The sequence below is a fragment of the Mustela nigripes genome, chromosome 5 (assembly GCF_022355385.1).
Source record: "Mustela nigripes isolate SB6536 chromosome 5, MUSNIG.SB6536, whole genome shotgun sequence".
NCBI classification, from domain to species: Eukaryota; Metazoa; Chordata; class Mammalia; order Carnivora; family Mustelidae; genus Mustela; species Mustela nigripes.
The window spans coordinates 75,435,903-75,451,625 of record NC_081561.1 but is presented as its reverse complement, the minus strand read 5'-3'; the positions used below and the strand labels follow the sequence as shown (position 1 = coordinate 75,451,625).

Sequence of the window (15,723 nt, the reverse complement as noted above, 5' to 3'; positions counted from 1 at the left end):
GCCTAATTTTCTTAGTAAAGACACTTCTGTTAGGGGATCACTGTGGATAACAGTCACAGGCAAGGAGGTAGGAGGAGAGGATGTGATGCTCTGAGGTTAGGGTTTCCTCCTTTTACTAGTCTTGTTTCACATGCCTTTAGAAGTTTATAAGTAATTAAAGAAAAGAACATCAAATGAAGGGCAATAATACTTCTCATGCTCATCAGGATGTCCCTGGTGACTCATAGCATGGGGATATATCTAAATCATTTTCAACAGAGTCTAGTGAGCCATTAGGTTGCCCCCTCCCACTCTAGTGTTTTAATGTAGACTCATAAACTGAGGAATTGAGAAGCAGTGAAGACTGAGGTCTTCGTCTTTAGGGCTAGAAGACAGGATGCCTGGGATCAGAAAAACTAATGAGAGGATAAGATCCTTCATGGATACTAGGAAGTAGATCAAAAGAGATGTTAAAAAGAGAGGGTCACTATTCAAAGAACATCTAGAAGGATTAAGAACAGAGAAACTGGCTCAAGAGCTAACAGGAGTTTTAATGAACTGATTAGAGAACAAGAGGGAGGCTAATGGGAACAAAAAGGGGCTTTCCAAGGCAGCAATAAAAACATGAGCACTGGACCTTGTTTAATTTTGGATATTTCATCATCCTCTCACACATGGAGAACCTCTAGCATCCAATAAATACCTGTTGAATTAATCCTCGGGAAAGAAATCACACTGGATGCATAAATTCCTTTATTGAAAATACTGGGCTAGCACTGCATTACATATACTCAATATCCATAAATGAAGGGCCACACATTTCTGATTGGACAATACTGCTTTAAATAGAGAACACAGCATCTGGATATGCTCTCACAAGTATAGTATCATGGACTAAACTAGGTAGGAGTGGACTATATGCAAAATGACCATTTTGTTCGTTAATAGCCTATGGTTGCAAATGGCATAAATGCTAACCTTGATCATCATGAGACATTCCTGATACCTCACACCAACACATCATTTAACAAGCAGATTAAGGTTAAACTGTCAATATGTTGTTAATCCAGAGTTCTCAATAGGAGAACTTGGGTGAAAGCACACCCAGATAACATATTTAAGATTTAACAGAATTCATTTAAACTTGCATGGAATGTGAGTAGGGTGAATGAGTTGCTGATCTGACAGGAGGCCACTTGGTAATTTGTTCTCTTTCATAAATATCCAAACATAAGAGAAAAATTTAAAGGAAATTTTCTGCCAGCTTAAGGCTAACATTCTATAAAGATGGTTTTATTTTTTTTAAATGCAGATATATAAATGCTACTTGTTTTTAATTTTTCCTTTCAGAGATCACTGGAAATATAATTTATGACAGACTACTTCTCAGCTTTGGCTATTATTTGAAAACTTTTTCCATTAGCAGTCTTTGGCTTTCATAAAAGTTTGGCAATCGATAATATTGTTTAATTTTTAACAAGGTTTTTAAAATAATTTTTAACAAAGAGTATTTTATGATATGAAAATGGGTTGTTAAAAAATAGGGTTTTTTAAATTCCAATTTTGGTATGAATGTACTTCTTTGCATTGCTTTTTCTCAAATGAGTCTAGAAACCAAGACAATTGGGCTAATTTGACATTTTTCATTTGATATAAAATATGCAGAAATTAAAACATTCAGTTTCTTTTAAAACAGAGGCATATTCATTAATTTAAGAAGCTGGGGGAAATTATGCACAACACACTACGAAAATAAAGTTTTTGTTATCAATACACATGATCTTGTAGGAAACAAAACATTTTCTTTTCAAAAGCAGGGATTGTTCTAAGTCTAGATTCAGAAAGGTACCCATTTCTGTAAATACCAACTTATGACTGTGAGAAATGGCTGCTGCTGCTGCTGCTTCTTCACACAATTATGATCAGAGTAAGTAAAAATGTACCTTTTTAATGACTAAATGGAAGGCTGGCCTATAATAGTCAAATCAATATAAACATTGGTAATGAGTTTTTAAATTTCAGAATTATGCATATACATATGCTGCTTAAGACCTATCACCCTAAACAATCAGGGCAAAAAAAAAAAAAATTCAATATAAAACTATATAAATCAAATGGGTTTGTTGCCAAAACATAGCACAAAATGTATACATTTCTTTATTCCAAGATTTGCACATTAAAAGAAAAAACTGCCAACACATTTCGACAATATACTAGAAATAATAAATAAGACAATTTTTAAAAAAATCATATATTCCCTTTAAGTGCCAAGCACTTTCAATTTTTCTAAATGAGACTAATCTTTTCCATGGCAAACAATAGTATGCTGTACATTTTGGTAATGAAAATTATGTTGATAAATACACAAGGCATGTATGTATTTCCACAGTATCTTTTTTTTTCACAGTTACCAAAAATAAAAATTGCATTCAACTCATACATCTATAAATATTCTGATTCCTCGCTGTATGGATGTGAAGGAAATGGGAGTACAAAGTCTTTCAACAACCCGGACTTCAACTCTCTTTCTTCGTTGTCTGCCTTCCACATGTCCCTTTGAGAATCCCTCTGCGGTGTGGCCATGCTCCAAGACGAGGACAGAAAGAAAGCAGTATGGACGTGGCCGTGAGGGCCAGGGCCTGTCTTCCAGCCAGCTTTAGGAGGGCTGATGGAACCCGATCTTTATCATGTGGTATTTTAAGGCAGTCTGAGTGAGTTTCACTCGAATGTCCATACCTCAAGGTCCTGAACTATGAAGTCTTCCTTTTTGGAAAGGATATCATTATTGAAAGTGCTGCAAGAGTTGCTCCGTCCATGGTATAAGTCAGCATCTAGCCATAAACCAAACCGTCCGCTGAAATAATCACAAATACCAAAAGGTGAAAACACTTCAGTCTCACGTGACACACTTTCTGCCCTTCCTCCCCCCAACTTGTTTCCTTTATGCTACCAACAGACAAAACCCTAAACTGCTTGGAAAACAATATGTTTCCTTTATTACATTTAAATGACCCATCTTTCCTAAAAGACAACTGATAACAGTCCCTCATTTAGACACATAAATAAATCATTTTATCTTTGACTCTGAGGTTCATGCATTGGGCCACTGTCCTAATGAAGGAGATGGCCTAACTGAAATCACCTGACACAAGGTATTGGTTACCCCGGTTAAAACAAACTCTCACAGGTCAGGCAGTGAATTAATAACAATAACAAAAACCTTACCCTCCACCACCAAGTTCCAAAGAGCTTATGTCTCCATTGATAAAGTATGAGTTTTCTCCACTCCACTTAAAGACCTAAGGATACAAACACAAGACAGAGAACAGACATTTCAATCTGGAGAATCAGGGAAGAGGGAATTACTGGGATAGTACGTCTGTGTGGAAGGAAACTAGCCCTTGACTGAGGAAGCTCCAGATTGCCAGATCTTCAAAGGAGTTGTAAAGTAGGAAAGACCTCTTCAAGCACATGTTGGCTCTGACTTGCTATCATCCCTCCCTAGATCCCAGAGCACGTGAAAGAGCAGTTTGCAAGGCCCAGGGAGGGACCCTCAAAGCAGTCCGTGTGCTATAGCCATGAAGAACAGATCCAGCCTTGCGTGCGTCCAGATAAGGTAGTGTGACAGCTGCTGCTCCAGTGCCGTCCCCCAACTCCAACCCCCCCCATGATCCTGACAACATAACAGTGGGTATTCCTCCCATTTAGGTACCTTGAAATTGGGGCTAAATGTGTACAGAAACGTTTCGCCTGTGCCATAATAGTGGTCACTGAACTTGAAAGGATGAGTTGCATATGCTCCAAAAATCTGTCAAAAGAAAACAGAAACATCTTTTTTCAAACCAAACCTCCCAAAGAATGGCTTTCTGAAATACTCCAACACAATCCTGTTCTGAGTTATCATTAAACCTCTTTCAGCAAAGACCATTACTAAATTAGAGCTCTTAAGTTAAAAAGACAACCAACAAACAAATAAAATATCCTTATTCCTAATTGGAACTCAAGTGGCTCAGAGAATGTATTTGTCAAAGGCCAGCAATTGTTCCAATTTTAAAACATTTCTGAAGATCCCTATGGGGTCAGATTTCCTCTTGTGAATACAGATGACATACTAGGAACATTAAACAGTAAGATATACCTTGCACACAGAAGTGAGTGGTTGAAAGAACAAAATCATGTGTCCTGTGTGTTTTATAAGTGCATTCATGGCCAGTCATTTCCCCAGAGAAAATACATTTTTCTTTCAATTTATAAAAATGAGTTGGCAATATGCTTATTAAGATTGTGTCCTTGGGGCGCCTGGGTGGATCAGTGGGTTAAGCCTCTCCCTTCAGCTCAGGTCATGATCTCAGGGTCCTGGGATCAAGCCCCACATTGGGCTCTCTGCTCAGTGGGGAGCCTGCTATCCTCTCTCTCTCTCTCTGCCTGCCTCTCTGCCTATTTGTGATCTCTGTCAAATAAATAAATAAAATCTTAAAAAAAAAAAAAGGATTGTGTCTTAACATGACTGATCTAACATCTCTTGGCTTAAGATGGCTTTTAAGAAAAAATAAAAATGCCATAAGACTATGGACTTTCAGGATGATTTAGTTGTATTTGAACCAGTAATTTTTCTGCTTTTTGTTTTGTTTTGTTTTGTTTTTCTCACTGTCCTTGTTTCCTGTCTTCCTGCTCAGATCCTGACCAGTGCTTGCAAAGGGTAAGACTGGCAAGAGTGAACATATATATTTTGAAAACATCCCTAAGTGATTCCCATACACCTCCTACTTCAGAAACCCACTGGAGAAACACTGCCTTAAATGGAGGTTATCTGAAACATGTCGTAGCTTTTGAAAATTATTTTATTTTTTTAAAAGATTTATTTATTTAACAGACAGAGGTCACAAGTAGGCAGAGAGGCAGGCAGAGAAAGAGGGGGAAGCAGGCTCCATGCCGAGCAGAGAGCCCTATTCAAGGCTTGATCCCAAGACCCTGGGATCATGACCTGAGCCAAAGGCAGAGGCTTAACCCACTGGGCCACCCAGGCGCCCCTTTTGAAAATTATTTTAATTGGATTATCACCATGGTAGAATCTCTCTCTTCTTCACCAGTTACACTTAGTTTCTGGCAACTTGAAATACTAAAAATTAGGTAGGGGAAAAGTTTCTAAACTCTTTCTAACTAAGTTCTTCATACTTCCTGCTACTAAACCCTTCTCTACAGCTGCTAAGAACAAATAAAAACAAAACACTAACAAAAACATCAAAAATCCATTTCCTTCTCCTGGTGATCTTTCAGTAAAAAAACTAAAATACAACTGAGACAGGCATCTACTTTAAAAAGCATGTGCTTAAAACAGGACAGAAGGGCAATGGCCATAGGCAGACAGAAGTGGGTCCTTTCCTGGAATGAAAAGGAAAAGCTACCTTACTTTCACCCTCTCATGATTCTAAATATATTCTTTCTTAACTAAAAAACCTTCTTAGCAATCGTGGAAATCTATTTAAGGATTAGGGGCTGGATGATACTAAGGAATTACTGTTAATTTTCTTAGGTACACAGCATTGTGGTTATGTAAGAAAATGTCCACTTTCTCCTCTATTCATTTATCTTTTTTTTTTTTTTTAAAGATTTAATTTATTTATTTGACAGAGAGAGATCACAAGTAGACAGAGAGGTAGGCAGAGAGAGAGAGAGGAAAGCAGACTCCCCGCTGAGCAGAGAGCCCAATGTGGGACTCGATCCCAGGACCCTGGGATCATGACCTGAGCCGAAGGCAGCAGCTTAACCCACTGAGCCACCCAGGCACCCTATTCATTTATCTTGAAAGAAATTTTATGGTATGTATATAATGATATTGTTGAGTCTATACCATCAAAAATTTAATATATTAACAAAAACAGAACAAAGGAATCCATGGAGGAAAAAAAAGTTGAGACAGCCAGAAGTGGTAAAACCAAAACAAAACAAAAAAAGGTTCATATAATAAAACCTACAAATGTGTATTTGCTCTCCTCTTCTCTCTCAGCTTCTTTAGTGGAAAACCATTACATGAAGTAGTAATCTTTTTATTTTTTAAAATTTATTTGAATTCAATTTAATTAACATATAGCATATTCTTAGCTTCAGAGGTAGAATTTAATGATTCATCAGTTGCCTATAATACTCAGTGTTCATTCCATCAAGTGCCCTCCTTAATGCACAATTTATCATTGGGTTTTTAATATATATCAATGTAATATGTATAACAAAATTACCATAAAAATGGGAAAATGTAATTGAGCAATATCAAAGTAACATTTCAGTACCTTATCTGGAATTAAGTTAGTATAAATCAGACTCCATCCATTGCCTGATGATTGCTCTATTTTCCACAGTGCCTTGTGGTATAAGTTACTCCACAGTCTAAGTTGACTAAAATTGGGCCCTCCCTGCAGGGGTAGTTTCTTTGGCCAGTTTATGAAGTTTCTCCTAACTCTAGGAAGGCCCTCCTTGGCGATCTCTGTTCCTGGTTCTCTCTGCTCAACTAGAAGCTCCTCAGTTTAGCTTGTCGTCTTTATGCAGTTACCAGCCTCCTCTTAATTGTTTACCCCCAAACTGTCATCATTTTCTAGGGTTCTCTTTGGCTTGAACTTGTCCATACTCTTCTAAATAAAGTCCGTTCCTTTGGGGACAGCTTCAGAGCTCTATGTCCGTTTTTGTTTTTGTTTTTGTTTTAAAGATATGCCGTGGACAGGGGCTAGGCCAGGGCAAGTTCAGCCACTGTGTCTGACAGGCCAGGGGGTGTGGCAGACAAGTACAGGCTCAGGGAGCCTGTGCAAGGGGTCTGGTGGGAGCCACAGGGGACAAGTCGATGAGTGCAGGGCTGGGGAAAGTCTGTGTGCTACGTCTGGAGAGGCTGTGGTGGATGAGCACAGAGCTGGGGCCAGCCTGAGGGCCGGGTATGGCGGGGCAGAGGCCAAGCTGGGTCAACAGATGGCTGGCCCGGTGGGTTGGAGCCACAGGGGAATGTGGAGTGAGCTGGTGGTACTAGCAAGGGAAATTGAGTGCACTAAAAATGGCACCCATCAGCACCAGGTTTGCAGTAAAAAAAACAAAAACCAGACCCCTGCTCTCAGGTATACTCTCTGAAACTAGTCAACTAGTCAACACATCTCCCTCACGTGCAGCCCAGGTGCTTCTCAAGCTATTGCCTCTGTGTTGAGACTCAGAGCAAGTGAGTCTGTGTGTGAGCCCTTCAACAATGCAATTTTCCCTTTCCTACAGCCCTCTTGCTCTCCCAAAAATCAGCCTCGTTTTCAAAATTAGCCTTTGTTTTCAAAGACTGTTGTTCTGGGAGCTTGCCTTTCTGGTACTGGTCCCATGGGCTGGTATGCCTAATGTGGGACTTGACCCCTCACTTCTCAGAGAGGAGGTGCATGTTTTGTGATCTCTCTCCCTCTTGTGGGTCACTAGGAGGATGGCGCGGAGTCCTGTCAAGACTGCTTTTCTGCCCCTCCTACCCATCTTGATGTGGCTTTTTTTTTTTTTGTCCCCACCCTACCCCATTCCCAGCCTCGTCCTATGTTATACAACATCTGTTCTGTTAGTCTGCAGGTCTTTTCAGAGAGAAAACTGTTGTACAGTTGTAACGTGGTGTGTTCATGGGAGGAGGTTAGCAGAGCTCTAAGTCTTACAATCTGCCTCTTCTCCTAGAGCGGGGAGCCAGGGGCTGGATAGTGGCTGCTTCCCTCAGAGGAATACTTTTATTTTATGAGGAGGGTGGCAGGCAGGGGTAGTAGCTCTTGGTCATAGAACTTCTGCTCTAAGAGCTTCGGCAAGGGCTTTTGATATTCCTTCATTCTACCATGCCTAAGGTAGAGCATATCCCCTACAAACAGAGGTTGGGTAGAAGAAAATAATCCTCCACCTCCAAGCCATACTTACTGGGAATTTAGCCTCTGAAACATAGGTCTTGGGTAGGGGGTAAGAAGTGCTTGGGACCTACTCTTTGAGGATATATCACAGCAGTTTCTTAGAGACTTGAAGTGACTGTTGTTTTTATAGTTTCTACCAGTTATGGTTGTTTCTCTGACTATTGATTCTGCAGAGCTCCCTTTGGTGCTGTTCTACATACATAATGCTTTTAAATTAGAATTTTACATAATTTGTTCCCAGATAAATTTACAGGTGTTATTCTACCCTGTTCTCAAACACAGCAAAGCCACATTCTTGCCTTGGGGGGTCACTTGGGTGCAGGTGAAATTGTGCTGCATTCCTGCTCTGTGCTGCCAACACATTCCCCAACAAACTTGGTATCTTTTGGTAAATTAGTAGAACTAATCTGTACTTATGATGAGGGTTTGTATGTGATAAAACCATCTAACCATAGCTCATATAAAACAACTCTAACATTTCACTAAATCCCTATGTAATTCCATTTTAAGCCTTTGTTGTTATTATTTAAAAATTTTTAACCTGACCGTACCCACTTGGATAATGTTTAAATAAAGTGTCATCAATCAAGAAGTAATAACAACAATGATAATAGGTAAACTACTCCTCACAATTCTTTATCTATAATAACACAGCAATAAAGTCACAGGAAAGATCAGAGTTGAGAAAGACAGTGCCTCCAGTACCCCCATCTCTCTGCTAATTTCTCCCAAGACAAATTATGATCGCAAATATCAACTTCCCTAAAATGCCCACAATCGTATAGCTTCAGAGCAAGCAATGCCTCATAGTGCCCCAAATACAACAGGCACTCATACATTTTCTCAACATATGAATAAGTGAAAAGCTGTTGAACAAAACCTGCTTCAATGCCAGAAAGAGAAAAGAATGACATCTACATCTTAAAAATGTAAAGAAAATTCTTCTTGCTATAGCAGAGACCAAACTGAAATGACTAAATCTTGAAAGATGTCTTCCTTTTGTGGAGCAAAAACCTGAGTGGGTAGTATATGAAAGAAAACCGCCCAGATTCCACTCACATCCATGCTGACAGAATACTAGTCTGGGTGCATGGGGCTAATATCTAGAATTCACCACTGCCTCCAAGACCAAGAGAAAGGGCGAGGAGCAATGGTACAGAATATCCCTTGTAACAGTTGGGTCCTTCAGGTGCCACACACTTCAGCCCTGACTTGCTCTCCATCTGGGCAAGCACGCAGGCAAGGTTTGTGGGCACTAGTTCAGCTACCTGTAAAGAGTTCTGGTATGGCACTGGAACTTTTTTCTGCACTATCTGCCAATCCAGACTTGACTTCTGTCCAGCTTTTCCAGCTTTAGGTTGCAGAATATCATTATTGCTTCCTACTATACGGCGAGCACAGGAAAAAAGAATTCCTTTATGTAACTGTATTTGGAAATACACTCCATTTTTTTCGATAGATACATCTGGAAGTATATTGGGGTGAGATGACATAATAATTGGGATTTACTTTAAAATACTTCAGCAAGGGACGCCTGGGTGGCTCAGTGGATTAAGCCTCTGCATTGGGCTCAGGTCATGCCCTTAGGGTCCTGGGATCGAGTCCTGCATCAGGCTCCGTACACAGTGGGGAGCCTGCCTCCCCACCTTCTCTTGCTCTCTCTCTGCCTACTTGTGACCTCTGTGTCAAATAAGTAAATAAAATCTTAAAAAAAAATACTTCACCAAAGAAAAACCAACAAAGACCTATGAAGTGTATGTGGCAAAGTCCTGCTAGCTATGAACTCTGGATGATGGCAAGTTCTTACACTAGCCTCTCTACTATTGTGTAAGTTTGAACATCTTCATCACAAAATGTTTTCTGTGAGATGAACAAGCCTCACCTGATTATCCATATCTTTGATGACCAACAGGACAGGACTGTCTAGGGATGCCGACTTCCGATAGAGAGTTTTCAAACTGGTCCCATGCTCTAATGTGCTGTATGTGAGTCTCCACGGATACCCCTGTACCCGTGCTGGAAGGCGTCGGGCCAGCTGCAAATCCAAAGACAGAGATGTAAATATACAATCTGTCCACAAATCTAATAAGCTTGTACCACTAAGCAAGTACCTGAGGCTCAAGCTCAAAATCACCCTTACTCACATGTTGCTCCTTTTTAATCTGACAAATATTTGTAACTATACCCCAGGAAAGAGAAGGGAAAAATCTCTTCCTTGATGTTGCTACCTTGGCAGGGATGCCAGTCAGAGCATACAGTCCCTCTTAGGGACTTGAATGAGGGGTCACCAGGCAACTATACATCTGGAGATACAGCACCTAGCCTGATAGGAATTAGATACCTGCTTTCCCTTTTACACTTCAACCTGACCTTCACCAAACAGTTCATGGTTCTCCATTTGTTCTTTCTAAATGCTCATAAGCTCAGAGCTGCTACCGACAACTCAGTGCAGCTTCCCACAGAAGTGAGAGCAAAGAACACAGGTGTTTTGTGCTAGTAGTCAAATGTAGTCTGTATTCACCTTGCTGTATCTTTCACTTACGTTAACATTTAGCTTAAACTTGGCTCCCATAAATACCAATAATGCATCTCTCTTCAAAAATACCAACAAAGGAGGCTATGAAGTACTGAAGTCTTCAGAATGCTTAACATCAGTTGTAATATCAGCATGAACCCCATTTCTGTAGCTGCTTGGTCAAATCTCTTGGCTTTCCTGAGCCTTCACAGATTCATTTGCAAATTGAGGGAGTTGAACTTGATTCTTTAAGGTCTCTGAAATTCAGGTTTCTAAGCTAACAGGAGAAATGCAAGAGATTCCTTACTACAGTTCAAATACAGCACATTACAGTATTTCATAAAACTAAAGTTGCAGGTTTTCAGAAAATATAAAGTGAACAAAGGAAATCACAGAAAAAGAAAAATTACTCCTAGTGGTTGGTAGTTTCCATACAGCTAGTAAAGTGTATTTGCTATATAACCTTTATTGATCCCTGTAAGTTAAAACTATTGGAACTCTGTAGTAATCACCAGGATAAATCTGAATCCTTTTTTAAGTGTTAGGGATATGCATTAGTACTACAGTAGGATAATCTAAAAATTGGTATTGAAGACAAGAATGGGTTTTCATTCGGACTTAGAAGATGGATACAGTTTCTAGCCAAGTCCCCAAACTCCCGAAGAGGTGACAGGGAGAGCTAATGTAACCTCTCAGATGCTGGTATTGGTTAGGCTGCTGGTGTTCTCCCCCCCCCCTCCCCCGACCGTGAGAAGAGCAAGTGCAGGCAGGGATGGGAAATGCTTCTTTAAGGCCTAGGAACACCCCCCACCCCGCCCCACCCCGCCCCACCCCGCCCCACCCCGGGTCCTGAGTCCCCTGGGAGAGCCCACCTGCTCTATGTGCATGTTCTCCAGGAGTGCGCTGTGGGGCTGCAGGACCGGCAGAGCGGCCTCCTCATCATCCTCATAGTAACCGCAAGTGCTCTTCCTGCGCTTGGCCTCCTCAACGGTGATGATCTGAAATGCAGAGAAACCCCCAGACCTGATATAGCTGCTTTTCCTTCACCTGCTAAAAATGACCTCAAGCACACAAGTGCTTGTAACGGGTGGTTTTAGCAGTAGGACATAAACTGAACCGGGACTTTTGGAAAAGGGCTAATTTCAGCTACAATTTCTGAGCAAATGCAGAATTTAACACAGTGTAGCGGAGACACTAAGTGCGTACAAATTCAAGTCACAGGTTTTTCCACTTTTACTACCACTGCTGAGTGCTCATGGAGTGTGAATTATTATGCCTGATTCCACAGGTGACCTAGACCCCTGAAAAGCCCTAAATTACTCTCTTTTAGCCTGCATCTAAGTTTGAATTGTTAAGGAGCTAATAGCAATCATTCTGTAATCTTTTATAGATAGGGAAATTGAGAGATAAGGATAGTTTTTTAAAATCAAGACTCCTGTTTTCTCTCAAGGCTATGGCACAAAGCCACAAACCCTGATAGAAATAACAAATGGTAACATCCACCAGAAGCAGCAATACAAAGAAACACAAAGCTTTAGGCTAAGTTACAATTAGGTTACATTTCTTTATGTACAATTCAGAAACTATCAAAATAACCTTTCCTTCAAAACTGAGAAACTTGATTTTGTACACATTTATTATTTCATTGTAACTATGCTTATGAATGAACAAAGTCAATTTCAACTTAAAAATCTATTCTTTGTCCCCCTTAACATCTGGAGAAGTCACTAAATGATATAGTGACTAATTCATCAAAATACCTGGGTACTAGCGTCAGTGGACTTTTGCATTATAGAGAAAAGGCATTTATGTACATCTAATCAAAGTTGCCAGGTAACATGCCACTCAATTTGCAATATGTACAGTGACAGATATAAAGTACCTGCCACCCAGATTTACAGGTAAGGAAATTAACTAATATATTTTATTATCTTCTCATGGGGCTTTACCTAAAACCCTGTCAAAGAGTCACAGTCATAGGATTTTAAGTGTATTAAATAAAGCACATATTTTTATAGTGAATTCTACATTTAACAGAGGTACAAACAGGGCTGAATGAAAAAACTAAAATGTGGATTTTTTACTCCAAGGAGGAGGGACAAGCCACATCATATCCATCTCCCAAAACAAATAAAATACCTGCTTCGGTTGAAATGTCAGCACATCCTTTCTAATTAGGAGGCATTTGGAAACATACCCAGTGGCGGATCTTGGAGGAATCACCAGCACCTCATTAGCTCTCAAGGACTCCCACATACCTTCACAAAAGGCTCTTGGTCAGGTCTGGCACAATAGAAAATCTGAACGTCCAAGGGCAACCTTCGGATTCTCATCCTGAGTGGGGGAGAACCGTCTGCTTGCTAATGAGATAGAAGCAGCGTTTTCCTGGCTGCCCCACCACTGTTGCTGCCGGCCACGAGGAGCTACAATGGTTTGTGCTGCTTCTAGCTTCCTGCATAATTGAGTTTCTGTTTCCCTCAGGAGAGGGTTCAGCATTTCTGCAGGAACACACCCAAATTAGGATTTAGAGCAAACACACACTTCCTGTCAGGCATAGCTGTGAGGCAGTAAAATGACACTTTCACCTTTGAAACGGGTAAGTTTCCTAACTGAAACAAAACTCCATTGGTTTGTTTGTTTGTTTTTCTTTGTCTTCTTATATTTTTCTTCCTTATAGTCCTCTGGCTAAGCTAGCTCTTCAAGCCCTGCCTTTTTGGAGTTTTTTCCAGCACCTTCTCTAAAGCTAAATTTCCATTTTAAAACTTTATGGATGTTGCCAGCAACAGGTTTGAATCTTGAAGGAAGGATAAAAGGAGCCTTGACCTGAGGTAGTTTCATTATACTTAGGCCAATGGTATTTCACTTCAATACCATATCATGTTTGTTAGATATGAGGAACTTAAAAGAATGGGAGAACATCTGGTTTATATGAGGCTGAAAAAAATGTTACTTTAGGTTCAGTTTTTCAAAAGAGCTGGCAAAGGAACATTTACCCTTAGTGACTAATAAGCACGATCAGCCCTCCTCTGCTTTCTGGATTCGATGGCATAGGGGGTTGGGAAAAAAATGCGGATTACCATTGGATCGATTTTTAGCGATCTTTCTGTGACTCTTCCACATCAAAATGGTCTTTGGTACTGCTGAGGGGGTCAGGGGCTGTGGCATAGCTCATCCCAAGGGTCTGTTCTAATGAGAACTCTGCCAGATACTCAGTGACCAGACCCAGGTGAACTAGAACTTATGTTCAGTGCAAGAACCACGACACAACCTAGGGCAGAATCACTTGGATTTTGTGCCTGTGAGCATTCTCTCCTCAGCACCGACCCTTTGCAACAGATAGCATTTACCGGCTGCCTTCTCTATGATGCCATGTGCCAGCTAATTTGCCAGACCTGGGGACACAAAGCAGTCCTCAGTTTCAAGTGGGTGAGGAGACAGCAGAGAGGTCTTTTTTTTTTTTTTTTAAGATTTATCTTAGAGAACATGATTGGGAGGAGCAGAGAAAGAGGGAGAAAACCCGAATCAGACTCCTTGCTGCGCACGGGGCTCAATGTCACAACCCCAAGATCACGACCTGAGCTGAAAAACCAAGAGTCTGATGCTCAACAAACTGCACCCCCCAAGTGTCTGAGAGACATTTATAAATAAATGAATGCCATTCCATGTAATACAAATGCTAATAGTAGCAACTCAAAGGTGGGAGGGGCCACCCAGAGAGTCTGGAGATGGCTAATTCACACAGAGGTGATGGGGCTTGGGTTTGAGAGCATAGGGTAGGGTGTGGGGAGATGTCCAGGTGGAGAGTACAGGAAGAAAACTGAGCTGTGTTCTTATGGTTCACTTGGCTTGTGAATAGAAAGCAAGAGAAGTTGAGATGAAGCTGGGGAAGCACAGAAGTGGCGAAAATAAAGAACAGTAATGCCATTAAGAAGCTTAGAACTTGGGGTGCCTGGGTGGCTCAGTGGTTTAAGCTGCTGCCTTCGGCTCAGGTCATGATCTCAGGGTGCTGGGATCGAGTCCCGCATCGGGCTCTCTGCTCAGCGGGGAGCCTGCTTCCCTCTGTCTCTCTCTGTCTGCCTCTCCATCTACTTGTGATTTCTCTCTGTCAAATAAATAAATAAAATCTTAAAAAAAAGAAGAAGAAGAAGAAGAAGAAGCAGCTTAGAACTTATTCTAGAGGCCACTTTTCCTAATACCTGGCTATTCTTCAAAATCATCTTTTTGGATGCTTTTAAAAACACAGATTTTGTTTATAAAAAAGGAGCTTTTAAAAACACAGATTCTGATACTCCTCACTCAGACCTACTGAATTAACTAACATCTTTAGTGGTAAAGGTGTAGGTTTCAGTTAAAAAAAAAAAAAAAAATTCACCAAGTGGTGATTCTGATGATTGGCCAGTGGGTGTGACGGCTCTAGGCGATGGGGAGGCACGGAGTGTCATAAGCATGGGAGTATATGTTCACAGGCGTTATTTCAGCAAGTAAAATAGCACAGAACATGTATAAGAGCCTTTTCTAAAAAAAGATTTTATTTATTTATTTATTCACTTATTTATTCATGAGAGAGAGAAGAAGAGGCAGAGGGAGAAGCAGACTCCCCACTAAGCAGGGAGCCTGATGCAGGGCTCGATCCCAGGACCCCGGGACCATGACCTGAGCTGAAGGCAGAGGCTTTAACTCACTGAGCCACCCAGGCACCCCAGTATGAATGCCTTTTACAAAAATAAAAAGCAAGACTCCCTACCCCTCACCCCCTAGATAACATCCTAAAATAAGTGAGGGAGAAAAAAGGAATTGAATAAAATGCACAAAAGTGTTAAGTGTGGTCACATTATTTTTAAATGTTCTGCATTGTGCTTTTCTGTAGTTTCTAAATTTTTCCACAATAAGCAGGTGTTACTTATATAAAATTAGGAAATAAAGCTTATTTAAAGAAACTCTGTACAGAAGAATAGGCTGGTGGTTGGGCTGGGATTAGAGGTGCCCTTGGAAGTCCAAGTGAAGGGTGCAGACGGGCTGACTGAGGCATGTTTGGTGGAGGGAAGTAGAGGTCCTGCACCATGGAGAATCACAGTAAGACTCTGACTAGATAATGAAGGAAAAGAATCTAGGATGGTAGCAAGTTTTCTAGCTTGGGACACCACTAATTAATATGGGAATATGTGAGAAGAGGCAAGTCTGTGGGCAAGAGTCTTTGTTTTGGACATGCTGAGGATCAGACACCTGCCAGCTTCTGGGGGAATGAAGGTGCCTCTTCCCCACCCACAGAGGAGGAGCGGTGCCCTCACAGTGGCTTGGCTTTACGGTAAAGCTAGTGTGCAGAGCTTGCTCCCG

At 40.9% G+C, this 15,723-nt stretch overlaps 1 protein-coding gene across 9 annotated transcripts in view; it reads right to left on the bottom strand.

Moving 5' to 3' along the window:
- Nucleotides 1-714: 714 nt before the first annotated feature.
- Nucleotides 715-15,723, bottom strand: part of NCOA7 (nuclear receptor coactivator 7) — a 160,333-nt gene continuing 145,324 nt past the window's right edge. For 7 of the 9 annotated variants that reach the window (XM_059400659.1, XM_059400657.1, XM_059400655.1 and 4 more), the window contains 5 exons: nt 11,262-11,387; nt 9,757-9,909; nt 3,692-3,787; nt 3,205-3,278; nt 715-2,833 (listed from right to left, as the gene is read on the bottom strand). In XM_059400659.1, the coding sequence (XP_059256642.1) occupies nt 2,698-2,833; nt 3,205-3,278; nt 3,692-3,787; nt 9,757-9,909; nt 11,262-11,387 (585 nt within the window). In that variant the 3' untranslated portion in view covers nt 715-2,697. Of the gene's footprint in view, nt 2,834-3,204; nt 3,279-3,691; nt 3,788-9,756; nt 9,910-11,261; nt 11,388-12,647; nt 12,850-15,723 lie in introns of those variants that run through there. The other 2 variants (XM_059400663.1, XM_059400662.1) reach the window with 2 other exon arrangements.